The sequence below is a fragment of the Punctularia strigosozonata genome (genome assembly GCF_000264995.1).
Source record: "Punctularia strigosozonata HHB-11173 SS5 unplaced genomic scaffold PUNSTscaffold_3, whole genome shotgun sequence".
NCBI lineage: Eukaryota > Fungi > Basidiomycota > Agaricomycetes > Corticiales > Punctulariaceae > Punctularia > Punctularia strigosozonata.
The window spans coordinates 1,310,809-1,336,144 of record NW_006767435.1 but is presented as its reverse complement, the minus strand read 5'-3'; the positions used below and the strand labels follow the sequence as shown (position 1 = coordinate 1,336,144).

The 25,336-nt window shown below is 54.9% G+C and overlaps 8 protein-coding genes across 8 annotated transcripts; 3 read left to right on the top strand and 5 right to left on the bottom strand.

Annotated features, from left to right (window-relative positions):
• Positions 1–352: 352 nt before the first annotated feature.
• On the bottom strand, positions 353–5,669 carry PUNSTDRAFT_118913 (superkiller protein 3 SKI3; the record flags this gene model as incomplete). The annotated part of the gene is made up of 16 exons (XM_007381040.1): positions 353–936; positions 996–1,182; positions 1,237–1,850; positions 1,906–2,115; positions 2,166–3,074; positions 3,123–3,490; positions 3,542–3,942; positions 3,995–4,152; positions 4,202–4,374; positions 4,422–4,674; positions 4,730–5,014; positions 5,066–5,141; positions 5,197–5,282; positions 5,330–5,380; positions 5,438–5,495; positions 5,548–5,669. The coding sequence occupies 16 exons, from the start codon at positions 5,667–5,669 to the stop codon at positions 592–594; spliced, it is 4,296 nt and encodes a 1,431-aa protein (XP_007381102.1). The 3' UTR covers positions 353–591.
• A 287-nt stretch (positions 5,670–5,956) lies between these two features.
• On the top strand, positions 5,957–7,495 carry PUNSTDRAFT_98723 (nuclear mRNA splicing protein; the record flags this gene model as incomplete). The annotated part of the gene is made up of 6 exons (XM_007381039.1): positions 5,957–6,162; positions 6,231–6,385; positions 6,440–6,476; positions 6,532–6,689; positions 6,813–7,036; positions 7,101–7,495. The coding sequence occupies 6 exons, from the start codon at positions 5,957–5,959 to the stop codon at positions 7,239–7,241; spliced, it is 921 nt and encodes a 306-aa protein (XP_007381101.1). The 3' UTR covers positions 7,242–7,495.
• Positions 7,496–7,507: 12 nt separating this feature from the next.
• On the bottom strand, positions 7,508–8,574 carry PUNSTDRAFT_124864 (uncharacterized protein). Its single transcript, XM_007381038.1, has 5 exons — positions 8,333–8,574; positions 8,055–8,165; positions 7,813–7,995; positions 7,719–7,751; positions 7,508–7,664 (listed from the first exon to the last, which is right to left on the bottom strand). Exons 1-4 carry the CDS (start codon positions 8,490–8,492, stop codon positions 7,723–7,725), a joined length of 483 nt encoding a protein of 160 aa, XP_007381100.1. The 5' UTR covers positions 8,493–8,574; the 3' UTR covers positions 7,508–7,664; positions 7,719–7,722.
• A 2,294-nt stretch (positions 8,575–10,868) lies between these two features.
• Positions 10,869–11,337, bottom strand: PUNSTDRAFT_63109 (U6 snRNA-associated Sm-like protein LSm2; the record flags this gene model as incomplete). The annotated part of the gene is made up of 3 exons (XM_007381037.1): positions 10,869–11,054; positions 11,108–11,168; positions 11,240–11,337. Coding segments are annotated over 3 exons (345 nt in total), but the record flags the coding sequence as incomplete, so codon positions are not given.
• A 1,113-nt stretch (positions 11,338–12,450) lies between these two features.
• On the bottom strand, positions 12,451–14,673 carry PUNSTDRAFT_141898 (uncharacterized protein). Its single transcript, XM_007381036.1, has 6 exons — positions 14,285–14,673; positions 14,119–14,227; positions 13,940–14,065; positions 13,284–13,868; positions 13,092–13,189; positions 12,451–12,988 (listed from the first exon to the last, which is right to left on the bottom strand). Exons 1-6 carry the CDS (start codon positions 14,635–14,637, stop codon positions 12,637–12,639), a joined length of 1,623 nt encoding a protein of 540 aa, XP_007381098.1. The 5' UTR covers positions 14,638–14,673; the 3' UTR covers positions 12,451–12,636.
• A 104-nt stretch (positions 14,674–14,777) lies between these two features.
• On the top strand, positions 14,778–15,954 carry PUNSTDRAFT_124862 (uncharacterized protein; the record flags this gene model as incomplete). The annotated part of the gene is made up of 4 exons (XM_007381035.1): positions 14,778–15,148; positions 15,216–15,546; positions 15,601–15,705; positions 15,769–15,954. The coding sequence occupies 4 exons, from the start codon at positions 14,778–14,780 to the stop codon at positions 15,952–15,954; spliced, it is 993 nt and encodes a 330-aa protein (XP_007381097.1).
• Positions 15,955–15,998: 44 nt separating this feature from the next.
• Positions 15,999–16,238, top strand: PUNSTDRAFT_111677 (uncharacterized protein; the record flags this gene model as incomplete). The annotated part of the gene is made up of 1 exon (XM_007381034.1): positions 15,999–16,238. The coding sequence occupies one exon, from the start codon at positions 15,999–16,001 to the stop codon at positions 16,236–16,238; it is 240 nt and encodes a 79-aa protein (XP_007381096.1).
• Positions 16,239–17,363: 1,125 nt separating this feature from the next.
• Positions 17,364–24,966, bottom strand: PUNSTDRAFT_98717 (cytoplasmic protein; the record flags this gene model as incomplete). The annotated part of the gene is made up of 13 exons (XM_007381033.1): positions 24,516–24,966; positions 22,569–24,440; positions 20,692–22,506; positions 20,060–20,642; positions 19,877–20,008; positions 19,437–19,826; positions 19,307–19,381; positions 19,078–19,252; positions 18,946–19,024; positions 18,758–18,896; positions 18,482–18,708; positions 18,013–18,430; positions 17,364–17,954 (listed from the first exon to the last, which is right to left on the bottom strand). The coding sequence occupies exons 1-13, from the start codon at positions 24,788–24,790 to the stop codon at positions 17,364–17,366; spliced, it is 6,771 nt and encodes a 2,256-aa protein (XP_007381095.1). The 5' UTR covers positions 24,791–24,966.
• Positions 24,967–25,336: the final 370 nt, after the last annotated feature.

The following is a 25,336-nucleotide window of genomic DNA, read 5'->3' as shown; positions in this document are numbered from 1 at the left end:
TGATTGGTATTATTTCTGAGTGCAAGCCCCGTCCGACAGCAATCCCCGGTTTTTCATTATCGAGCCGGGTACAGCCTGCGTAGAAGTACCGAAAATCATGCTTCGCCGCAGCATATGTATTCCGTCGTTCCAAGATCGTGCTCGTGGGTTCGTGGAGTCTAAATCTTCACGGCTGGTATTCTGGACTGGCCCATGCACATGGATTCTCCTTAGCCATGGCGATGCTGCGGGGCTGGCCAAATCAAGCGCTTAGATGCGGTAACACCGCGACGGTGCGTACTTCTGGTGCAATTCAGCTCGAATGACTCCTTCATCATTACGTGCGGGACAGAACAGAACCTTGCATAGCCTACGAACTTCCAACGTTTCAGAACCACGAGAGATGTTGGACAAGCAACCGGGGTGTTTCCGTGACAAGAAGCCACGCTGGACAATGCAACCTTCTTTCCCTATCAACTCCGTTCACCAACGAACCTCGGCGAATCGGCCCATAAACGATTGCAATCATGCGTTCTTCGAGCCAATGTCGAGAGTCACCCTGACAGAGTCATATGCACATGCGAACAGTCTCCCGAGGCGAATGGAGCCGGTTCAGGACGAGAATCCATGCCCGTTTCCAGGCTGGTGCAGCTGGCAATGCAGAGCCAGGACTTCCCAACTTCGCTTGTCCGCCGGACTCAACATCACCGCCTTCTGGGCCAGCCTTCGAGCTTCCGCGTTGTCTTCACCGGCCAGTGTCACGGCGACGGCTCGAAGCGGCGTTGACTTACGTGACTCGTCTGCTGTTTCCGTTTCAGATTGCGGAAGCAGAGCCAGTGCTGCGCTGTAATCGCCTTGTTGCAGGGTCAACACTGAAAGGTTGCGCTTCAATTCTGGCCGTGTCGGTTCCGCAACGACCGCAGCTTGCGCGAGAGATATTGCACCCATCACATCATTCTAACAACCAGCCGAGGTGAGATGGTTCTGTTGGAATGGGGAGACAACGGATATGGTACCTGACCGAGATGGTGTTGAAGCAGAAGGTACGGCACCTCCCGTCCGGGGTCCAGTTGCTGCCGCTTATCCAGGGACATTGAGAGTAGTTCCGATAGAGCAGCGTCGACGAGGCTGCTGTCCTCGGAAACGATGCCCATACCGGCGAGCGTGTTGATAGCGGTTAAATCTTCTGGGTCCTCAGCAATGCTGCGAAACTGTATGGGTCGCAGCACATGATACGGATGAACGTGAGTGACCCACCTCTGAAGCAGATGATTCTTCGCCGTTTCCTGGAACTCCGTACTGCCCAATGCCCACAGGGCCTGAGAGAGCAGTACGCTAACGTGTCCTTTAATCTCGCGGTCCCCCCCAGAAATCTGTAATGCCGTCTGGAAGCTTGCGAGTGCATCATCGTGGTGACCAAGATTAAAATATGCAAGCGCGCGGCCGAAGTCGCATTGACACCGGAGAATTTTTATGGAGCGGTCATCAGAATCCAGCGGAACGAGTGCCTGGGCGGTCTCGAAAGATTCTAGTGCACCCGGAAAGTTGCCCGTGGCCACCCTCATTCTTCCGAGAGTGGTGTTTGCAATCACGAACTGTCGCTCGACGGTGGCGTCTTCCGTGTCCTCGTAAATGCCTTCCAGAATCTCGATCGAACGTGTTACCAGCTCTACGGCCAGCTCGATGTGACCGATACGCTCGCATACAAGCCCAAACAAATGGAGGGCAGAGGCATCTTCTGGGCGCCGCTTACAATAACGATCTAGGGCGAAAAACACTGGCACGAACTCTTCCGTTGATCTTGCACGCCCGTGTAAGGGCCTAGACAGCAGCTCGAAGGTCCGTGATGCGTATTCAAGATCTGCCGCCACCTGTAGAACAACCACGTCACTTGCTGCCTGCTTCATGGAGAGAATCGGCACTTACAACCGTCGGGGTCAAGCTGTTGTTGATGTGCTCGAAGAGGGCCCTGGCATCAGTATCGTGGCCGTTCGCGGTCGCCACCAGCCCTTGGCCCACCCAAGCGAGTGTGTAATCAGGATCAAGAGTTTGCGCTCTATACAAAGCCTCGTTGGCAAGTTCCGCGTCACCATGATAGAGATACAGCAAGCCAAGATGCGTCCAAGTAACCGGATTCTGCAAGCGACGTTTGTTATAACGATGAAAGTGGCATACAGGATGCATACCTTGTTATCGATCTCTAAGGCTCGGATATATGCATTTTGTGCGAACTTGGGCCTTTCTCGAAGTGACATGCAGGCAAGCAGGTTCCAATAGGTGTCATTTCCGGGATCGGCTTTGACCGCTTCAGTCATACTTGCCGTTGCTCTCTTCAAGGCGAGATTCCGTTGTTCCTCTGCCTGGGACACCATTCCCCATTTGTAGCAGGCAACGGCCTGGTCGCACCAAGCGCTTGCCGCAGATGCGTCGTCGTGAAATCCAAGATCTAGGCGGTGGTCATATACGAAGAGCGCACTTTCTAGTAGTTCTACGCCACAGACGCTAAGAGCCGCTTTCAGCGGGTTGGATGCGACGAACCCGGAGATCCGTTCGCTGACGTCATCGCCGACCAGTGAATGGACAGAATTGACAACAGGCCGCACGACCTGTTCATTGGTGAACGCTGGTCGCGAGGAAAGGTGGTACAAGGCGTCTCCGATGATCTTGAGCTGCAGATGACGGAACCCTGATCCGCACTCGATCGCCCGCTGCGCTGCCTTGATTGCACTGAGGCAAGATTCTTCTGCTCGTGAGATGAAGCCCGACGAGCTTTCTAGTAATCCTCGATCTAGGTATGTCTGTGCCAGTGCCATCAGGACGCCCAATTCCTCAGGCCTATCCTCCAAGACTGACTCGAACGAGTCTACAGCTTCCCGGAAGAACCCTGTTTGCCTTTGAACCTCGCCGATGAAGAAGGAGCACATCCAGTCATCAGGGCACAATTCTTTTGCGCGAGCGAGTGCTTTCGAAGCAGCAGCATAACGACCAGCTCGGTAATAGGCATCTCCGAGCCGGAGCCAGGATGTGTGGTCCTGTTGATGGGCACGAAGAGCCGTTTGCAGTGCTTGTATGGCGGCTGGGTAGTTTCGTCTAGTCTACAGCACGGGTTAGCTTTCGCCGGTGACAGTAAAGATGCAGCTAACTAGCTCGACAATACCAACGGCCTTCCACGCCCATACGTTGGTGGGAAGGTGGCGAGCAGCGGCGGCCCCCTCCTCCACGTCGATTCCTCCCCCGAGACCTCCTTCTCCCGCAATTGTTCTCCTTGCCACAACCTCCACAAGATCCCACTCCCTTTCTTCGGCGAACCCTTGCGCGAGCCTATGCGCTGCATCACTCTCACGAGCGTCCAGCTCGAACGCCTTCTGGAAGCATTTGGAGGCTCTGGTCGGATCAGGAGGGGAAGCATACTCAGAGTAGTATATTCCCAAAGATGTGAACGCGGGTGCGAACGTGGATGAACGTTTAAGGGCGGTGATGAAGTGGCGATAGGCAACGTCTTTGTCTCCATCTACAGCTGCCCATCAGCTAGAGGCGTATCAAAGCCAATCAGGTGACGAACCGCGGGCGTGCCAGATACACTGCCCAAGCCTCCACCAACACCGAGCCTGGTCCTGACCGTGTTCCTGAAGGTGATCGAGGCTATCGAGCACAACTTGCAACGCCTCTGCGGCCCTGGAAGCATCGCCGAGGTGCATTCGGCACCATGCGTGTTCCTCCCGAGCACGAAGCCCATGTTCCGGATGCTCATCTTCTACCTCCGTGACTCGCTCGAAAAGCGAGCCTGCGGCTTCCCAGTTTCCGGCATATTGCATGACGTACCCTCTACCCATGAGGCATGGGACGTTGTCAGGGTCTTGGGCCAACACATCATCCAGTATCCCTAATGCACGCGCGTGGTGCTTCGGCGGATAGAAGTGTACGAGCGCTGTAGCTAAAGCGATACGGAACGCCTTTCTCGTTCTGCGTAAATGCTGCGTTCAGATGACAAATTGCGAAGATGCGGTATACTCACTGCGGAAACTTCTTCCCCCAGCTCTGTTCCGTCTTTCCCACAAGCTCCAGTCCTGACTCGCTAGCCCGGATAGCATTCTCATGATCGGCCCCGAGCGTATAAACCTCGCAAAGGATCCGATGAGCAAGCACCGATTCGTTCAATGAAGTGAATGCGTCCTGAATTAGACCGTGAGTAAAGAATTGCACCCGCATCGAAGTTACATGCGAGGATAGTATCATATGGGTCTTCTTCTGGAGGCTGTTCATCAACTGCTTCATCATCGCCTTCTTCCCTCGGAGGTATCTGTGCATATGCGAAGAAACCTTGGAGCAGCTTGGTCAAGTCTGAGGAAGGGAAGATACACATGAAGCGACGGAACAGTGCAAAATCATATGCCTCTAGATCTCATATAAGTTCGCTTCTTTCCGGAAGAAGAAGCACTCACCGAGGGTATCGACGTCTTTGCTTGCGATATAGAGCTCCCATGCGAGCTCGTCCGGGATTTCGAGCAATACAGCACCATTCACAAGATCTTGCACTTCCTCAGCGAGCTGTGATTTCGTAGATGCCGCGTCACCCGACGAAGGCAGAGCAAACAGATAGCGTTGCTTATGCCGCAAAAGCTTCGATTCCGTAGCCCGACGCAGTTCGTCGCTGGTATTGGGGTGGTTGATTATGTCGGTGTATAGTCTAGGTAACTAGGGTATTGGAGACGCGTGAGCAGTTTGAAACCTCTTCGAAAGTCCATGTTACCTTAGAGATAGACCAATATTCCCGGCCAACCTCGAGGCGTAGCTGCTGAGCACTGGAGGCGCCAAGTCGAGTTCTCCGCTTCTCGATCTCTTTCTCGATCGAGTTTTCCTCCGCCCGCTCAGACAGCTCTACGATCTCTTCCAATATCGGAAGGGAATTGTGGATTGCGGATTGCGCGAAGAACGTTGTCGTCCCTGTCGGATTCGTTGGATCGGGGGGAGGCAGTAATGAAAGTGTGTCGTAGTATGGGGAATCCGGAAGGAAGTTGGACAGTGCAGTGACAACCTGTGCAGTTCGCTCAGTGAGAGCGACGTAAGGCCAACCCCGAATCCTTACATCTTGGCTACTTCCGTGGTCACGTCGGAGATCCACCAATTTTTGGAGATTTTCAGCGCACTTGACCGCATCCTTTCTGGGAGGGTGCGATATGTCAGCGTAGGATGTCCGCGAAAAACTGTTGAACTCACGACTTAGCCCAAAGATCCGCCAATGCCTGCACCGTATCATGAAGGTCGTCCCATCTCTCAGTCCGCTCGTACAACTTCACTAATCCCTGGAGCCAACAATTAAAAGGTTCCTAGAAGATAAATATAGCCTCACCTGCCAGGCTAGTGGTTGATCACGATTCAACTCGATAGCCTTCCTGGAGTACTGGAATCACAACAAATTGAACGTCCAACGACAGACAACAGCAAAGCATCCGATTACTTGCTCGCTTTGTTGGTATTCGCCTAGCTCAAAGCAGGAAAGCCCTAAGAACACATGTCTATACGAAGTTCTGTAGGCCTTCAGATATGCGAGTCAAGGGATCGACCAACGCGTGGTAGTTATCCGGCTCATATTCGAGAACCTCAGCACTCGTGTCACGGGCTTTGGTCCAATCCTTCTTGCCGATGGCTTCTCTAGCTGCCTTCAGCTTAGGTTTTGCGAACGTAGACATAACGAGGAACGGTTGAAACGCGTGTCAAGGACGACCGGTAAGATGAAGATGGTACCCGGTGGCTGAAAAGTACATAATCCGCCGGTAGCATGAATCGCGACTGCTTTCCACGACTGCGGCGTAACGCCTCTCTCACCGTCTCTGCATTTAGTAGCCAGCACTCAGTGAGGACCAAGAGGAACGCTCAGGTTCTCATCAAACAAGGATTGCTGATTCTTCGTGCACATGTTCCATTGGTGACATACTACATAGCCATCCGCATCGGGATTACTGTCTTTTGGCGACACATGTCGGCGCTTCAGACACCCCGTACTTTACACACCACGCTAGCGAACCACAAGGGGCCAGTCCATGTTGCGCGATACGCCAAAGGCAGTGCTAAGTATGTCTTGACCGGCGGTCAAGATCGCACTGTTCGGCTGTGGAATCCGACACTAGGAACGGAAATAAAAGTATACTCCGCACACGGCTATGAAGTCCTGTCCGTTGCTGTGTGAGCGCCTTGTCCTGTTCTTGGGTGTGATCACCGGTCGCCAACTTCTGAATGCTTTCGTGCGACAGGTCGCATGATAACAGCAAGTTCGCCTCGTGTGGAGGGGACCGCTCCGTGTTTCTCTGGGATGTCACTACCGGCCAGACGATCAGAAGGTTTGCGGGTCATATGGGAAAAGTCAACACTGTTGATTTCAATGCTGATGCAACCGTTCTGGTGAGCGGTGCGTTTGCTGCTTGGAGAAGTCGCTCTCTGGACTGATGGATACTCCCGGAAGGATCCTTTGATACGACGGTGAGGTTCTGGGACTTGCGGTACGTGTTGAAATTCGCTTCCTTGCTGCCACATTATGCTAACCGCCGACCGCAGCGCGCAGTCTTCACAGGCGATCCAAACCTTGGAAGAGGCAGGGGATGCAGTACAAACGCTCCATGTCGGCGCTACCACTGTGCTCACTGGCTCAGTGGATGGCTATGTTCGTGCTTACGACTTGCGCAAAGGCGAACTGCGGTCCGATTTTATCGGTCGTGAGTATTTTATGCTCGGTACTTTGTCGCTTCTTCCGCCTAGCATTGCAACTTCTTCGTTTATTCTTTGCTATCATGAAGCACGTCCGCTGATCCCTTTTGTTTTGTTTTGACACGAAACAGAACCGGTGACTGCGGTTGTTCCGACGCAGGATTATGGCACATACCTTGTCACGACCCTCGACTCCACAATACGACTGATGGACTCCGCAACCGGAAAGCTTCTCAATAAATTCGAGGGGCACGCAGTGGCCCAGTATCGCTGTAGGGCCTGTTTTGGTCACGGAGAAGCCAGCGTACTGTGTGGCGATGAAAGCGGGGCCGTTTGGGCCTGGGACCTGGTTGATGTGAGTGTCGACGGATACGATCCAGGTTGGATCGACGGCCCCACTGACAGTCGCCGTGTTTCAGAGCAGTGTCCTTCCGCCCAATCCTCCGGCAAAGGTGCACGATAAGGTCATCCTCTGGACAGAACATCACCCCACAGAGGCTGGTGAATTGATCACCGCCAGCGCCGATGGAACCGTCAAAGTGTGGAAGAATCCCCCTTGATATATTGACATCTGATTCGGGCGCGCGGCATACGATTTGTGACTGAGAGGGTTGAGTCTGAAGCGGTCGTGCATGGCATGCAGCTGATAAAAGTCGCGCAAAGGGCAGTATTGAGGATACCCGCTACATGTGCTATCACTCCTAGTCGTGTCCCTGAATTCGATGTGCCCTGAAGGGTCACACATGCATAATCATTAATATACATATCTATCAACGCGGTTCTATCTGCCGTCATGTACAGTATGAGAAAAGGTTATGGGAGAATAGTGTAGAATCACTAGGTCATTTTAGACGACGGAATTGAACCAGGAAGATGACCGATTTAGAGAAAGATCCCGAAATCTAGATATCAACATAGACCCGTCGCGACGTGCCAAGCCAGCAAGATACTACGTAGCGCCGACTCCGAAAATCTGGTATGTTCTGGATAGCATTGGGAAATGAACACAGACATAGCCGAAGATTGCAGTATCTCACCAGTTTATTCGGTGCTGGGATTGCCATTGCAATCTGGATGGATGATGTGACATCAGCACGTGGAGTGGGTCTATGAATGTCCCGCAGCACTCACTGGCCATGTGTCTGGTCCGCTGATCGCTCCTGGCGTATCCTGCACCACAGATATCACATTGGTATGGGCGCTCGGTGGAATGGATTGTGCGTTGATGCCTTTTCAGTTCATGCTTGCGCGCGAACGCCTTCTCACAATCGTCGCACTTGAACGGTCGTTGGTTGCTATGAGCACGCATGTGATCTGCGAAAACACGGCGGATTGTAAGGATGTGTCTATGTCCCGCAAGTCACGGCACGAACCTTCGCAATTCGTCCGCGTCGTGAACGTCTGTTGACAGATAGGGCAGCTCCACTGGGGAGGGTTCTTCCTGCGAGCCTCGCTGGCGGCGATGACCCTTTGCGAAGCAATGTCTTGACGTTGGGGAACCATATTATCGAGTGGTAAGACGTGGGTCGGTTGAACCAAGGCCGGCACCGCCGGTATGGCTGCATGATGGCTACTCGCGAATCCCCCTGCCGCGCCATATCTGTCTTGCAGTCCGCTTAATACCTGGTCCCAGTCCCTTGGCTGTACGGACCTTGGACCGGGCCCTGACGTTGCGTATCCCGTGGGCGGCGGCGTACTGAGGGATGATGGGTTGGATGGCCTAGCCGACCTGAAGCCCTCGTCGTGGTCATTGGTGTTGCCGTGCGAAGAGCTGCTATCGGAATGCGAGGGAGAAGAAATCTCCGGAGCATATGGGTTTGTTGAATAGTCCATGGACACGTCGAACATCGAGTTCGTCGGCGGGGTGAAGCGCCCGGAAGGGCTCGTAGGCATCTGGTGGGTCAATCCAGGGTGGACAGACTCTATGGAGCCGGGATGGATACGTCGGGAAGTATCATAACCACGCATCAGTTGCGGCGGGGGTGCGCTCATGCCATATATACGAGCCTCGTGCGAACCGTACGTCGGAGAAGAGATGGTTTGTTCGGGCCTGCTTCAACGGGTGAGTCAAGTCAATCTCACGGCGAATATAGAAGTATCACATTTGGGATCTAAGCGGACAAAATGTCAGACGGATTTCAACTAACAATCACTGAAGTTCACTTACTCCCAGGTCGGTGACACGAATGCATATTGACCATATGAATGAGCGTCCCTATCTTCTGGTCAGGAACGTCCGTGATATGAAAGTGGCAAATTCGCCTACCAGGATTGCGTCGGACTTGTCCCGCTAGGGTGGCGACGGTGGCCGGAATTCTCTTGGTGAGATGAGTGATGAGTTGCTCGCCCATAGTACGGGTCAGAGGGGTGAGCTAGTCGTGCGGCGCGGCCGGTATATCCGCTTCCACCTTCCGTACTGCCATTCGTTCCCGGAATAGGTCGTCTATCTTGAAAACTATACATTGAATCGTTATGCAAGAACTACCGGGAACAGCTTGAATGGATGCATACGGCATGGTAAGGTCTGCGCCTGGGATGGCTCTGGAAAGGCGCGTCTTTGGCACCAACAGGGGTAGCTATCGTGGTCTGTGGCAATGGAACAGCAAGTGGAATGCAGTCCTGGAAGTTTCGAGTAGACGACGGTCTTTGAGGGCTCGCGTCTTCAGTTCGAACGGGACCGTGACGATAGATAAACGGTCTAGAGTGAGTCCAGTTGTGTATGACCGGCTCTTATAGATATTCTCTTTCACCCATCAAGTCCCCACACATGGCCTCCCGGCGTGAGCGCTGCGCTTGCCGTGCGAAGATGCAGAGCGGAAGTATGAAGCATCGAGCCCATCTAGATTCGTCACAAACGGCTGTGCATTATCGGCTTCGCGGGGAACGCTACCGTGGGAATCCGCGCTCTGCTTCCACAGCCATTGCCCGCCCGCGGACCAATTTGACGATGTAGACTCCATCCACGAGATGTCTATATCTGATCGCGAGTGAAAACCTCCGCTACGATTGACCAAGGGGTCTGCCATCACACACTCGATACACCGCCCCGCAGGCCATGAACTTGAGCACCGGAAACGGCTAGGCGCGCCGTATTGCCGGAGCAAGAGTAAAAACCGGTGGCGGAAATTTTGCCTACGGATCCCGACCACTGACTTCGGTGCTCTCTTCGGCCATTTTATGCGGCAATGACGGCATGTGCTGTGATCCATGACATTTGGCCGCTGTTACCCACCTCATCGATTTGGCGTGCGAGACCTAGCGTGGTCCCTTGTGTGCTTCCATTTCGTTGGGCATGGAGCAACATGTGACTTTTACTGCTGCATGAGGAGCGCGCATCCTAGAGGGCGCTATCGAGCCATCGGGCTTTGAAAAGAGCCTGACAGGCGAGTGATGACAGTATTGCCTTCAAGTATGCAATCGCGGTCGCTAAGATGTCGGAGGGATTAGTGATAGACTACGCGTAGACGGTACTTACATGCAAGGCACTCACGGAGTTAAGCAGCAAGGCCTCAGCATTTCGCATTCAACTTCCTCGCCTATAGGAAATACATTATCGAATTGGGCTTGAAGTCACTTCACATCCATATACGCACAAACGAAGAAGTTGCCCGGCAAGATATAAGATGCAGTGGCGATTGGGATTCTGCATGTTCACCGGAGTGTATTTCGGTGTACACGTAGCGGATCCCAAGCCGGACAAGTATTCCGAGTCAGGCCGGTGAGAAGCGGATGCATCGCAACTGGGTTTCGGTTTGGCATGTCCCCTGTGCCACCCCGCTGAGAGGAGATGCTAATCCATAGCCTACAGAATGTCTGGATCATCCCGAGATGGACGATGGGATACGTAACCAAATCAGAACCTGAAGTAGCGCAACGCAAAAATAGTCTTGCTTTACGTTCGCCAGTGCAAGCTCAGGAGATCACTCATCACGATGGCCGAGATCTGGCATGCACAATCCGTCGATATTTGCTTTCGCACGCCAGCATGTCCGGTCTCGCAGTCACGAAGCACATTGAACCAGTGGGATGGAGCTTAATACCCTGCATACATGCCATGCTGCGGCAAAGTCAATGATATGGGTAACAGATGACGAATTTATCAGGAAATAGTAAGCTAAACCTCGCTCACAGCTAAACGACCCAACTTTGAAGGAATAGACGGATGACCAAGGAATGCCTGGGCACTTTCATCGTTTCGTTTGGTTGCTGGCCTCTGCGACCGAATAACGATAAGAGTGAGGATTGAATTCGAACACACATCGTGACGCACCACGCCGCGTCGCATCTTCGAGAAGCTGTGTATCGACGTGTTCGGCAGGTAGCTGAACATATCGCACCACGGAGCCCCGGATGAAACAGTTCTTCACAGCCATCTGGAGCAGGTCGTGTATGTGCTGGAACCGTGCAGAAGGTAAGTTAGACATACCATGTGGGGATGCCGCGCCTCATCCAACACTGATATTCCGTCCAAACGGATGTTCAAGAACCTATAGCAAGACGGAACATGGAGCCACGTTGAACGGCGATGCCTGGAGGTCATATGTTGGGCATTGCTGACTGGTCAACGGATTTTAGAGTGCCGGTGATGCACAGATCATTCTTCAGTTCAACAGTCACTCGTTGGTCGGTCAATGTCTTGAAGACGGAGAAAATCAACTGTGGACGAGAGTCATGACATATGCTCTAGAAAGGTCCAGCGTCAACAGGATTACGAGCTAACCATATTGCTACAGTCCTGACGGTCAAGCCTTTCGATTCAGGAAAGCCAATACGCCTGGGTCGAAGGAACTGCAGACTGCAGTGTTGAAGGTCTGGTCAACGGCGCGAACACTGAACGTGTCTCCCTCAGAGAAAGAGAGAGAGGAGAGATCACGTGCTTAGTCAATGTCCGTAACATCCTGCCACGGGCACCAAACGGCCGTAACAACTTATTGTACGGCCTCGTTGGGCGGGGCATCCGCTACGCGTGCAGCCATCCGAAGATTCTTCGATGCAGTACACGATATCATCCTTCAGGACAGCCATTGCCTTTGTTCCTCCTGTCTTGCAGCGACAGAAACAAGCGTGACATTATTCAAGCGGATGGATCCCTACTGCAAGATACTGTAGATGATATTCACACCAGATTCTTCGATTCATCGAACCGCAGCAGATCACCGACATTCCGCTCAGGGACGTCTCGCCATATGATCCGGTGAGCTTACTTCTCAAAATTGGCTGGTATGAACACGAGATCCGTCTGACGGAGCTTTTTCCGCGTAGTATGGTGCCCGAACATTTAAGATATTGGATTCAAGCATTAGCATACTGACGAACTTTAAGAGAGCGCCAGAACTATGTCGTCACATAGGAGCTGAAGCACACGTACCCTTCAAATGAAGAAACCCTCAAAGCGCGGTCATATCTCCCATTTACCTATCAAGGTGACACTGTGATGCCTGTGAAACCGTCGTGCGTCTTGAATCCAAGCCAGAGCGGCGTATGCGTCCAGCAGATTGAACGATGATAACCCTCATTACCATATACATAGCATAGCCGCCATTATGCAGGCATTTGTCGCCGACACGCAAAAGCGAACTGCTTCATCGATATCTTGTTAGCATGTGAATCCCAGGTCGTCGCTCGTACCGCTGTGCGACGGTAGAATTGGATCAGCAACAACCGATCAGGAATACATGCCACCTGCGCCGCAGCGTATGGCTTCAGGCCATAATTGTAGCCACAGCTATCACCAAGCTCGACATATTCGTTCAGATACTCAGCCATGGCAAACACTTCCAGAGTCGTTCTTCATTGGATGCAACAGCGAGAATGTCGAACAAGGCTGGCCCTTCACCGTCACTGCACAATCAGCGCGACCACCGCCTTCCACGACGCGGTTGAGTCATGAAATACGCATGTATAAGGATAGGCATAGATTAGTAATCCCTGTCCTTGGATTGTCCCTCCCAACTGTCATAGGGCGTTGAATTTCACCACCTGCTCGCGGCTGGACCGGTCCACCTTCAGCAACCTCTTCGCAACGCACGTATAATACGCCTTCATCGCTCCTCCGCCGATCCCGAGGCCAAGTCCATCATCGCTGCCGATGCCAGTCGCCTTGTCGGCCATCAGCTCCTTGATCGAGTTCAAGGGCATTGAGTGCGTGGGCGAGTTGAGCAGCGCCAAGAGCAGGTGTGCCAACAACACTTGCTGAGACGTCGGCGCGCCGCCTTCAGCGGCCTCGACGCCAGAGAATGAGGACGCAGTTGACGGGCCGGGCGACCCCGGAGCGGGCATTTGTGTCGAAACGATTTCGAGGTGGCGTCTGAAAAGCAAAGCAGGGATCAGATCGACACAAGCGGAAGTCCCATTGCACAATCCATGAGCGTCCGTCCTTGCTATAATGAGAGGAAGGCGGAGATACGTACATCGTGTCCTTAGCCTGCGGTTTCGCAGCGGCAGCACCGCTCCCATCGTACTGCTGGCCGGGCGATATGATTTCTCCGACAGTGGACCATATCTTCTCCTGTATCACACATACGCAAGCATGCCATAAAAGTCAAATCAGCGGCAGGCGCGCCTCAATAGTCACAAAGTTTCGAACTCGTCGGGCGACGTACCACGATGCGTTCTATTCCTGGCGTCACCTTGATACCTCGTTCGATCAAGGTTTTTGAAAGAGGTGTTGGTGTAGGAGGCGCAGTGGGTTCCCTAGTATGTCCAGGATCGTCCGGAGCGCTCGGAGAGGTAGGTGAATTGAGACTTGCTGCCGCCGGAGGCTTGGGCAGGACCACCGTTTTGTCGTCTTCCGGGACATCGCCAAGGTCTCCCTCTGGCTCGCCAGTTTCCAGCGTTACGGCTTCCATCGGAGTTGACGGGTCAGCACCTATTCCCATACCGCTGTTCTTGTTGGTAGGATTCGCCGCCGAACGCGTAGGCGTGGCGGCATGACTTCGACTCCCGAAGCTGCGAGCTGGAGGTTTCATAGGTGTGGGGCTCGCAAGGGCCGACATTGTCAAGTCATCCGCATTCATGTCGACGCTTTCGTCCATCAAAAGACCACCGGTGAACTGCCTTGTCCGTTCGCCGATACCCGGGCTGTTCCAGAACTCTGCTTCTTTACTATTGGGCGCCTGTACAGGAGGCGTAGGGTGTTTGGGCTTTGAGCCTGCCGAGGTGGCACGTTTATCCAGGAAAGCTTCTTTCTATATGCCATCATGACCTTGTCAGACCTATAGTTCGGGTGAAGCGGGATATGGCATTGAACTCGACGCACACGGGCCCGGGCCTCGGCGATCTTCCCCTGAAGTTCCTCGACACGATGTTGCTCCCGTCTGTATTGGGATTGGTCAGATGCCCGGTGATCTTCGTCCGTATCTGAGTCGGTCGTTCGATCTCCGGACTTCACTCGGGGATGAGTTTCGTTAAACATTATGAGTTTCAGATCCAGCCTACCCGCTCAAGCTCCATAGATAGTCGCCGTATCTGATCCCTGACAGAATGAACGCGTTCCATGAGGGACTCCACTGCAGCTTTTGCTTGAGGCATTGGGTGTATGGAGTCGCTATATACGATGTTAAATGCACGCATCAGAGGTGATGAGCATCTCAAGAAGCCTCACTATCTGTCCAACTGTCGTTGAGCAGCCTCTACGAAGATTTCCGGATTTGGAGCCTTCGCCTGCACAGTTGATTTCTGTTTCCTCAACGGCGTGGCGGCATGGTGGGCCATCCGCGTTATCTCTGGACGAGTCCCGTTGCTTCCTGCCACTGGATCCGGTGGGATCAACGTAAACAGCCCCAGCTCCGAGTCGTCTATGTCCCGTATCAGATCGGGAAGGTTGGTCGGCGTCTCCAGTACGGCCCGCGCGAACCAACCCGCGCTACGGCTTGGTCTGCTGGTTCCTGAAACCACATCGTGGATTGCGTTCGTGGCTTTGTTTATACGATCAAGAGAATCCGTGAGGGAGGGCATATCTGCCGATCAATACAAAGCACAGGCATATGGCAGTCGAGGGCGAAGACGCGGTGCGCGTTAGAGCCGTCGCGGATGTGGCTCTCTCTTCCCACCCATTCGAACTGTGTTCAGGGATATTTCACTGCTTCAGTCTTGCGATGGCGATGGAGGTGGACAAGGACAAGGCACTCACGCCAGTTGCTGCAAGCTCATACGCGTCGCAGATTCAAACGCTGGTGGAACTCAGCGAGAAGGTTCAAGCACTGCGTCAATATCCTGCTCAGCTTCTGCGAACGCCGACTTCCGGGGGTCTCGTCAACGACCTCGGAGGGTCTGTTGATCTGGAGAGTGTCGGGTTAAGCCTCTCACGACCCGAACAAATTCGAAGATATTTTGGAGATTTGAAGCAGTTCGTGGAACTTGTCAAGTCAGAAAACGTCCAAGCGGCTCTCAAGGCTGCTCAGCAAAGCGGAGAGTCACAAAAGGGGCCGTTTGGCGTGGATGTACGCAAGGAGCAGCGACAATTTCGGTATGCATATATTCCACGAGTGTTCGATCCGCGTGCTGAAGCACTGACTTTGGTATCTATCTTACAGACGAGGACCTTCTCCGGATGCCCCATCACCCTTTCCCGCATTCAACCAACGACCAGCTACTTGGCCGCTGGCAAGCGGAGAACTGCCTCCCTTATACGCCCACGAGGTAGCAGGCTTCGTCCGCGAGTTCAACGCCCATCGTACGGAAAGAGTGCTCCGCATCTGGGCGTTGTCTCGGTCGCATCGGGTATCGGCTACAGGCCCTCCAAACCCTCTCATCCTGAGGTTCGAGATACCGGACATCTTGACAACATTCATACGCTTTGAGCGACATGCCGACGACCAACCACTGGTAATAGAGAATGTCACTGCGTTCGGGCCTCGGGAGAAGGTCGGTATCCCCCCTCTAGTTGGCACTCATGTAGCGCTCAACCGTGCGGTATAGACCTTGCCTCACTCTCAGTCCGAGTACACCGTGTATCTCAAACTCTCGCAAGAGTTCGCCAAAGTCCTTCAGAAACACCCGCAACTTCACCTCCAACATCTCTTGGTGCGCTTGCTTCATCACCCCATGTAGTCCTGAAGCTGACAACGATCTGGTTATTTTCCGCAGGAGCTTCTCCAGGCTTATGACGGGCTTTTCACGGATAAATGTCCAGTGTGCGACCGCGTCCTCTCCCTCGAAGGTCATTTACCTCCTATCGCGCGTGCCTGGATGGGTTGCTCCATTTCATCGAGCGCGGACGAAGGGAACAACAGCAACTGGGAACCACGACACACTGCGTGCCTTGAATCATGATGCAATCTTTATGAGCGCCAATGATAGGGCATCTCAGGGCTGCAATGAATTCAAGAGAAAACCGGGACATAAGAAATGCCGATTCCTCTCCCGTTCGTGGTTCCGCTTGGAACACTATGAAGCAACGTCATACCGGTGTGCAGACGGCGTCGACCCGCGACCAATCATATTCTTTGACATATTTTCGGGGTGGAACACATTCCGTTCGACCGTGCGACGAGATTCAATACATCGAAGGGATTCTGCTCACGCCAACATCGAATCATCCATCAAGCGTTGTGTAGGGCTCCGCGGCCATTGTGCTGTTGTCTGGCGCTGGCAAATGCACCAAGTCATGGAGCTACGTTGAACCAGCTATCAAAACTCGAAACACGACATTCGACACGGGCGGCAATCCCGCGCTTCGTTGGTCGGACGCAAACGAGCCCTTTTCCTCGTCATCGACATCCGGAGCTTATCGTGCTTCTTGCGGGCAAGAATCCAACACGCAATGCGGGGTTCTGCACCGAGGTGGGCCTACCAAGTGTCCTGCGCAGGGAGATCTAGTGCATACCTATCAATGCTGCTCGGTCGTTGTGCGACAAGAACGAGGGACGAATAGCATGACTACAACTGCACTGCCCTGGCCGCCCACTCAGAGATCTTGTTCGTGCGATCCTTGCAACGGGTGGGTTGACAGCGCTCGCAGCATATCACGCGCGGCGCGGACGACCGTACCACATGAATCGTGGTACGACATCGCCACAATGTGTGCGGTCACTGGGAGCATTCCGAAATCCATTCCATCTGAAGGCGCATGCCACCATTGCTGTATCTGAACAGCGCTCGCGCATGGATTTCTCACCGACGCGTCCGCCAATGAGTCCACCTCCTATCTGTGGCATAGGATCGCACCCGGCAATCTTGCGTACCGTTGCCGTCGGACTGCTCCCCAGGAAGCTTTGGGGCGAAGTTGCCCGCGCGCGCTAACTGCGCGACCTATAGTCAATGGATAGTACGCTCATGAACTACGCACATGTTGGTGTTTCCCAACAGTCCAGGATAGCCTCGTTCCGCCGGCGCGGCGAAGCAGCAACGTCTAGTCTTCGATTACTTCTGGTACCTTCTTGCGAATGGCGATGCAGTATGACCGAGACATCGCGGCATTTCGCATTCAGAGTATGATGGAGGAAGACACCAGTAGACACGTGGTATCATTCTTGTCTTTGTATCCAGCGCTACCACAAGGGTCCCGTTGCGCAAGCGATAAATGTATACAACAGTGCATGGCAAGTATTACGTAGCAAGACAATCGAATAGCATGAAGCAGGTGAAGTACCGGAACGAAACGAGAACGTACATTGCCACAGATTATGAGAATAAACAGAGATCCGTGATCCAAAATCCGAGGAAGAACTTCGAAGGCGGGCTCATCCGCCTCTTTTCCGAAAACTCAAACTGCCCAGTCGTGAAAATCTTCCCTTGACAGATCCGGTGATGCTTCGAAGTTCTGAAGGTGCGATGGAAGGCGCCCCAGGCGCAGTCGTGTTCCCAACTGTGATCAAGGACTCCGGCGGCGAAGCCAAGGAGTGATGCTCGTCACTGGTGGTGTTTTCGGGTCCGGAAGACACGCCGTTGATTCCATGACGAGCCAAATGGCGTAGATGGCGTTGGAGCGGAGTCTGCTTGGAGGACGACCCTTGCTGAGAAGACAAGAAGTGTGGGGACAACGGTATGGGGGAAAGCGGGGTATGACCTAATTGTAGGGGCGCGATGAGGGTAGGATCTCTCGCAGAGTTGACTGATTGCTGATCGTGCGAGCCAGCGTATTGCGAAGGACCATTGCGCTTCGATCGGGCGCCAAAAGATACGTCGCCGTTGATGGAAGTATCATCGAATAACCGTTTGATCTCCTCGTGGAAGTTCTTTTTGAAGAATTTTTCTAGTGTATCGTGGAACGACAGCATTTCCGGTGGGCAAACTTGCCCATGGAGCTTAAGACAATTGTCTATTGCGCGGACCTTATATCGTCAAAGCTTAGTGTGCTATCCTCAGGACGAATCGGAGGGATGAACATGCCTGGTCGTCGATGGCTTGCCGCAGCTTCTCCACTGTTTCAGCGCGATCGGGATGTCGGACAGAGTATTCTGAGCTGAGATAATGTCGAAACAACGCTATTCCAGCATTCGCAGGCGCGTCAACGGCGCTGTTGAGCGTCATAGATAGGGCATTTGTGGGTACGGTTTGTGAGGCCTTGGCGAGCACGGAGTATTTCATATAAAGGATGGTCAATTCCTTGGTCCTTTGTTGTACTTCCGTGATAGCATTATCGATGGGTGATATTTCCTGAACTTCTACAGCCAAAACGTCGGATCGCCGTAGCACCGTGGGGAAGGATGCCTCGGTGGTGAAATACGTCTTCTCGATCCATTGCTCCTCTTCACCATCACGGGTGCGCTTGATGAAGGGGCGTGAGCAGCTGAACGTATTGACAGCGCTGGATAGGTGCATGAGATCGTGCGCTTTCGGGAAAGGAATGAAGAAATACCAATGCTCGTAATAGATCCGTACAGCCGCCGGTACGTCCGGGTTAGTGAAGATCGGCAATTCACGATTAGGTTCCGGAGTGACTGCAGTACACTGTATGTACTGGTCGCTTCCGAAACGTATATCGGGAGGGGGATCTCCCATCGTCTTCAGCAGTTGGGCACCGGGGTGTTTGTTCAGCATACGTTCGCAGAATGCGCCGAATTTCTCCCATTCGTATCCTCGATACTGTGACGGAGTGAGATACGAACATGGGACCTTGCTTTAGCCAGCTCACAATTATCTGCTTGTTGCGAATAGCTGTAGGGAAGTTGCCGTAATAAGCGACGCGGAAATAGTCGGGATAGTATCGTTGGTCCGTCACGATGTGTTCAAGCAAGGCAGCTTGATGTCGCAGAATTTCCGACAACCGACCACTGTCGAAAAATGAGTACCGCAATTTATTTTCGGAGAACGGATACCGACTAATTGAAGGTCACCTCCGAGTGCTGATACTCGAGCTCCTTGCATATTTCAATCGCACTTTCCCAAGCCTTGCCTTTCCCTGCGCTGAGGGTAAGCCGGGTATATCCGTCATTGGACTTTATCCACACTTACCTAAATAATCAAGGATGAGCAGGCACAATGTCTCTTTTCTGTGGAATTGGGACTGTTGGGGCAGGCCAAGGTCCTCCATGGGCGGGACGAAAGAGTTGAGATCCCATTCATGCAGATCAGAGTGAAGTTTGAGGGTCAACGCTGCTTCGACATAGTTTTGTGATTGAAGATGCATCTGCGATCCCGCATAATTATAGCGTTGCCACGAGGACGGTGAGGATGTACGTACATTGACAAGCTGATGGACGTATTTGATGTATATCTCGTCGCGTCCGATCCTCCGGATGAAGTTCATCAACCGCAACTGTGCAAAAGCGATTTAACAAGGATGTATGCGTAACAGGACGGTTGGTTCTTACAGTTGCGATAACCCGATCATCGGCAAACTCTTCTCCTTCTGGGAGAGCGCGCACGCTGAGAAGGAGCTCCAGGAAAAGATCCACGGAGTCTAGGAAGCTGTTCACGCGGTTGCGCAGGTGCTCGTCCACATCGGAGCTGTCGAACAGATGACGCAGCTGGCTGATAAAAAACGCTCTTGAGATGTCGTCGCCTTTGCTGTCCGACATGAATAACGAGTCCAGCTTGTTAACAACCTCATTCTCGATCTCGTCGAAATGGTCAGACTGGTAGTACTCCGACACAATCATGCTGTAGAGGATCTGCACGCCGTTATTACGGAGTTGATCATGATGACTGAGGCAAAGGTTGACAACTTGGCCGACCAGAGAGCTGAGAGTAGCTTGGTAGCGCTGAAAGAGTGCTTCAGCTGGAATGGTGCCAGGATCAGGAGGGCACCTACGCCGTATCGCGTGATCGCTCCTGCTTCCGCAGAGACATCATCCGACCATCCCAGGGAGTCCCAAAGCCTAAGCAGGATTGCTGCCCCTTCACCACGGATGTCACCGGCCAATCTCCAGACAGCGCGACGTTTCTGATGAAACGTCAACGGGTACACCTAAAGCGGATCCGCGACTTCACGCACCTGAGGGCTGCACTCTTCGATAGCCAGCTGTTCCGAGGACAGCAACTTGAGTAACATATGGAACACCTGTTGCCACAGCCCCGCATTAAACGACGGCGATTTCTCGTCGTTCGGAATAAACTCTTTCTCCAACAACGTTGCGATGGGCTCCATGATCTTGATAAGAACCTTGTGCACGAGGATATTCACGTTAAGCCAGTTGCTCGGGAAGGCATCATTGTTCAGAATCGACGTCGCAACGTTGAAAAACAGCGAGAGGAGCGTCGCAAAATTGTCCCGCCCCTCAATCTCAAAACTCGATTGGAAGAACTCGAGTATGTGCTTTTTTGGTGACGACAAGATTAGCACGAGGAATACGATGGCCGTTTCGCCCAGGCCTGGGTTGAAGGTGGCGTCCGCGAGGCTCGTGCTCGACGATGCGTGCGGGGGCCTCTGGGAGTGTGGCATGTAGGCCAGCATCGAGAACGGGTAGGATTCGGGAAAGGTGACAGGGACCGCCGCCGGCTGGCTGGTCACCGTGCGGGTGTGCTCCAGCGAAAGCATGAACTGGGGGGATTGGAACTCCCGATAAGCATCCAGCAGTCTGATGTGACACGGTCAGATTCGATATTGCAGAGGCTCATTGCGCTTACCTCGGAAGAAGTGAGAGCAGATACTCGACATTGTCTTGCTCCTGGCGGAAGCGGCTCCGGTCGGTGATGATGCTCGGGTCGATCAAGCACTGCTGCAGCTTGTCAAGCATGACCGCGATGATCGTCACGCACAGGCGCGTACTCTCCATCCATGCGAGCCTTGCCGCGTCCCTGGCACTCTCCGAGTCGGCTGTTGTCACATGTGCGTACTCGTCGAACCGGCCGAAGTGCGGCTTGATCCAGATGACCACCGCCTCCACAAGCAGCGCGCGCGACTGCGGGTTGTCGAACAGGAAGCCCTTCACCATCTGGAGGTACATGATCAACTTCCAGATCACTATTTTCCCTCGCGTCCTCGCGACCGAGTTGGCGAACGTGGTTGCGATCGTGACAAGCTCGACGGTGGTAAACATTTTCGCGAGCTCAGGGAGGATGCTCGTGAAGTGCTGGAGGGCGATCGTCTGCGTGCCGATGATCGACGGCGGTGTAGTCGTAGCCATCAACTTGTTCACCTCCGCAAGGTGCGCACGCAGCTCGCGCCTGAACGTAAGCTCGAGGTGATCGGCCGTCGCGCCGCCGCCCATGCCGACCTCCTTCACCTTTTGCAGCTCTCGCGATCGTGCGATGAATTTGAACACGTAATGCCATACCTTGAGCGCCGCGCGAAGCGCGCTCGCTGTGTCAGGCGCGGTAGGGTTCGCGAGGAGCTGGTTCATGGAGTGAATCATGTGCGACGCTGCGGCAGCACTGTTAAAGTGCTGCTCGATGTAGACGTCTAACACTGGCTGGAAGTTGCTGAACCTCCGATCCTGCACGATCCCGAGTACCGTTACGAGCGCGTCAAACACGAGGCGATCGAACTCGCCCGCCTGATTGTGTGCACTAGCGAGGAGGCCAAAGAGGGCATCGAATATGTCGCGGAGGAACTTGACGATCTCCATCTCACCCACGAACGTGAACTTGGTGAGCACCGTCCGAAGCAGCTCGCGGTCATCCGCGATCTGCGGCCAGTTGAAAAGGTGCATTAATACTGTGTTCTGTGTGAAGCGCGTGGAGGTCAACGACGTCCGTAATGTGGCGCTATCGCGCAGCGGCTGGGCGATGCGCTGCATCTCCGGCGGAACGGAGACTTGATCCACGCGCTGGCCGGGGCCCAGCTCCGGCGTCGCGGCGAGGTACGTCTCGGGTGCGAGCTGTGCAAGGCGATCTGCGCGGTACAGCACGAGTACATGCTCGCCATCCTCGAGAAACGCGCGTGCATCCGGAACGAGCGGTAGGAAACCGAACGCGAATGGGCGGTCGGGCGCTCCGCGCTCGCGCCCGGAGCGGTGGCGGAAGGTGAAGAAGAGGTGCCAACGTTCGAGCCCGGTACGGGGAAGGGCTACCTTGACGAGCTCACCGAACGTTGGTTGGCTGTTACGCGCGAAGACAATAGAGTGGAAGTGCGTAACGGGCGGCTCTCCGGCGCCCATACTGATGGCATGCTCGATGGGCCGTCCCTCGTTATCGCGGACCTCGATTGTGACCTGCACGTTCTCCGCTGCACCTTGCAGCGCACCGCCGAGCTGACCCATGCGCGGGAAAACGACCATAGAGCGCCGCGCGGAAGTAGAACCGGTTCGAGTGTGGGTAGGCGCGAAGTCGCCCGCCCAAAGCTTCACGTACAGCTCATTTCGCGAGTCGCCTGGGAAGACAACGTCGGGGAAGTTGAGCCGGAGCGTGAGCGGAGCGTCCTGGAGGATCGACATATTCTCCTTCACGATCGTCTGCGCGTTCCCGCGGAAGATTTTGATCGACACGGCAAGCATCTCCGCTCTATCGCGTCACGTACATCAGCATAGGTCGCGCGCCTAACATATAATACGAATGCAGCTTACTTCGGTGATTTTTCGTACTCTCGCGTGTTCCCCGCAATAACATCCTGGTGCAACATCGAAAATACGCTCTCGTTCACTGGCACCCAAATCGGCATCGTGTGCTCCTTCGCCGCGCCAGCATCCCAACGCCCCTCCTCGCTCGCCACCCGCGCCTTTGCAAGCTGGGTCAACTCCAGCACCGCGCACCCAAACGGCCGCCTATACGCTAACCCGCCCTCTCTATCTCCTTCGCCATTGACATGTACCATCGCCTCGCTCCCCCTCCGCCCCATGCCCGTCGTCTCCGCACCCGGCTCCTCCTCGATTGTTCCGCCATTCACAAACCCGCCGCCGTTCGAGGCCTTCATCCCCGCCCGCCGCACCACGATTCTGCACACGAGCCAAATCGGGCGCTCCACATCCGCCTTGACCAGGTCCGTGAACAACGTCCGTATCCGCCCGCTCCGGCCCCCGTCCCGCGCGAGCACGCCATGGTGGTTGAGCACGGCACAAAACTCCTCAGAGACGAAGCGCGCCTGTGCTTGGTCGTAAAGCGAGAAAAAGAGTTCTGCGGTCTCGCCCGGCGCGCAGGGCGACGCGACAAAGGCACGAAGGTCGAGAAAGACGTGAAAGAAGTTTGTCGGAAGGGTGGCCGCGGCGGTAGAAGAGGAAGAAAACGAGGCTACCTGCGGGAGGGGCGAGGAGGGAAAGGGCGAAGACGTCGACGTGACGGTCCCGCCGCGTGCGCGCAGCGAGCCCCCCGGGAACGCCTCCGGGAACGCGGAGTGCGCGGGCGTCGGCAGTGGCGCGCCGGCCGTCGAGAAGTCCACGGTAGGCAGCGGCGTGCCGTTGAGTCCCACGTCAGGACCGGAGTCGTGTGGCCCGACGTCCATGTAGGCGAGCCCGACCTGCATCGCATACATGCGGATTGCGCTCACCCAGTTCCGCCTGTCGACCTCCAACGCAGCCTGCAGTGCCGCATTTGCCGCGGCGTTCGCACCCCCCTGCGCACCGGGGAACTCGGTCACGACGTCGCACGTCACGAGCCCGCCCCAGACCGGGTGCCGCACGACGACGTCGAGGCCTTGGAGTACGTTTCCAGCGACGAGCTGCCGCACGCACTCGCGCCGGAGCATGGCGGTTTCCTCCTGCGAGAGCGTTTGTGCCAGGAGTTGGCGGCGGCCGAGGTGGAGCGCGTCAACTAGCTCGCGCACGGCGCGGAAGCGAACGTAGTCGCGTGCGGCAAGGTGATGGAACGCGAGTGCGTGCCATTCGCGAAGCGCCGATGCGATTTCATCGATGAGCGGTTGCGACGCGCCAGAGCGCGTATCGTCCGCAGCTTTGATCGTCGGACGAGGGAGCGGCGGCTTTTCGTCTGCACCTCCAAGTCCGGGCGGCCCGTTGTTGATGGAAGTTGAGCGCGAGTGTGTGCGCGAATGCGAATGCGTCGATGTCGGTGAAGACGAGCGCGAGAGCGAGCGCACCGAGGGCGGGTAAACGGTCAGTCCTGCGCGTGAGGAGGACGCCTGGTCTGCAGGCGGCCCGAGCCGGAACGACTTGCGTTCCGAACCGGGCGTATCGTCGTCGTCCCTGTCTTTGACCGTGTGCACGCTCTTGCTCCGCACGAGCGTGGGCGCGTCCTCGGGCCGGCCGTTGTGTCCGTTCACGTGCGGGGGCGAAGAGGCGGCGAAAGAGGCTGCGAGGTCAGCGAGGCGGCCTTCGGCGTCTGCGAGCTGGTCCCGGACGTGGATATGTGACGCGGGAAAGATGCCGAGGAAGACCTGCTGCGTCTCCTCCGTCTTCGGGGGCGGCCTTGGGGGCGCAGTCGGCACGGCGTCGTGCGCAGACATCGCCCACGTTACGCTTGGGCGGCGCGTGGTGCACACTACATATCTGCATGGCCGGACGGAGAGACAGAGATACGCAATCTAAGCGCCCATAGTACTGGAGACGAGAGACAGAACGCACCCGCGATACCACTCGCCCTCGACCTCCTTCCCGCGCGGAGTGTAGCGCTCGAAAGCATAGACCTCGTCTCCGACCTCAAGGCTGACCACGTCGCGGTAAGCAAAGCGGTCGTCGGTGGAGGCCTCCGTGATGCTGGACAGCCGGGTCCGTGCAGAGATGCGCGTATCACGACGCGAAGGTGATAAGGGATATATGGCGTAGCCGTAATATATAATAGGCAGCGGCTCCCATACTCCGCGACGACGCTGGGCCGTCGGGGTCGGCGAGGACGCCATCCGTGTCGATGTGCAAGGCTGCGATCAGAAAAGTTGGGAGTTCCGAGAATTATAGTAGGTCCAATGAAAGACGGGAAGACGTGGTGGTCAAAACAAGAGAGGTATGCTGGTCGTGGCAGAGAACAGTTTGCGAAACGTGTGCGCCTCGGCTCGGCGACGTCCAAGTATACGCCTTCACCGCCGGACACGATGGCGAACTCAATCCGGTCCCGCCTCTGATGGCTGTGGTCTCCGGTGCCACGTGCGAAAGCTTGCCAGGGCAATTCCCGGCCTGTGACTCCACTGTCACACCTCCACGGGTGACGGTAACCTCCGAGCGCGTCCGGGCCGGAACTCCGCGCAACGACCATGTCGCCGACAACGTTCGACCTGCATCAACTTGCACGGCACAGTCCTGCGGCTGTTGGGTCCTCATAGAAAGCTCCAGAAAAGCATCCCCGGTTGGCAGATCGATCGACGATTGAAAACGTGGTCGCTGGCTATAAACAACCGTTCCTTCACACTCAACAGGCCGGTTGACGAATTGGGACCTGCGGGCGATGCTAT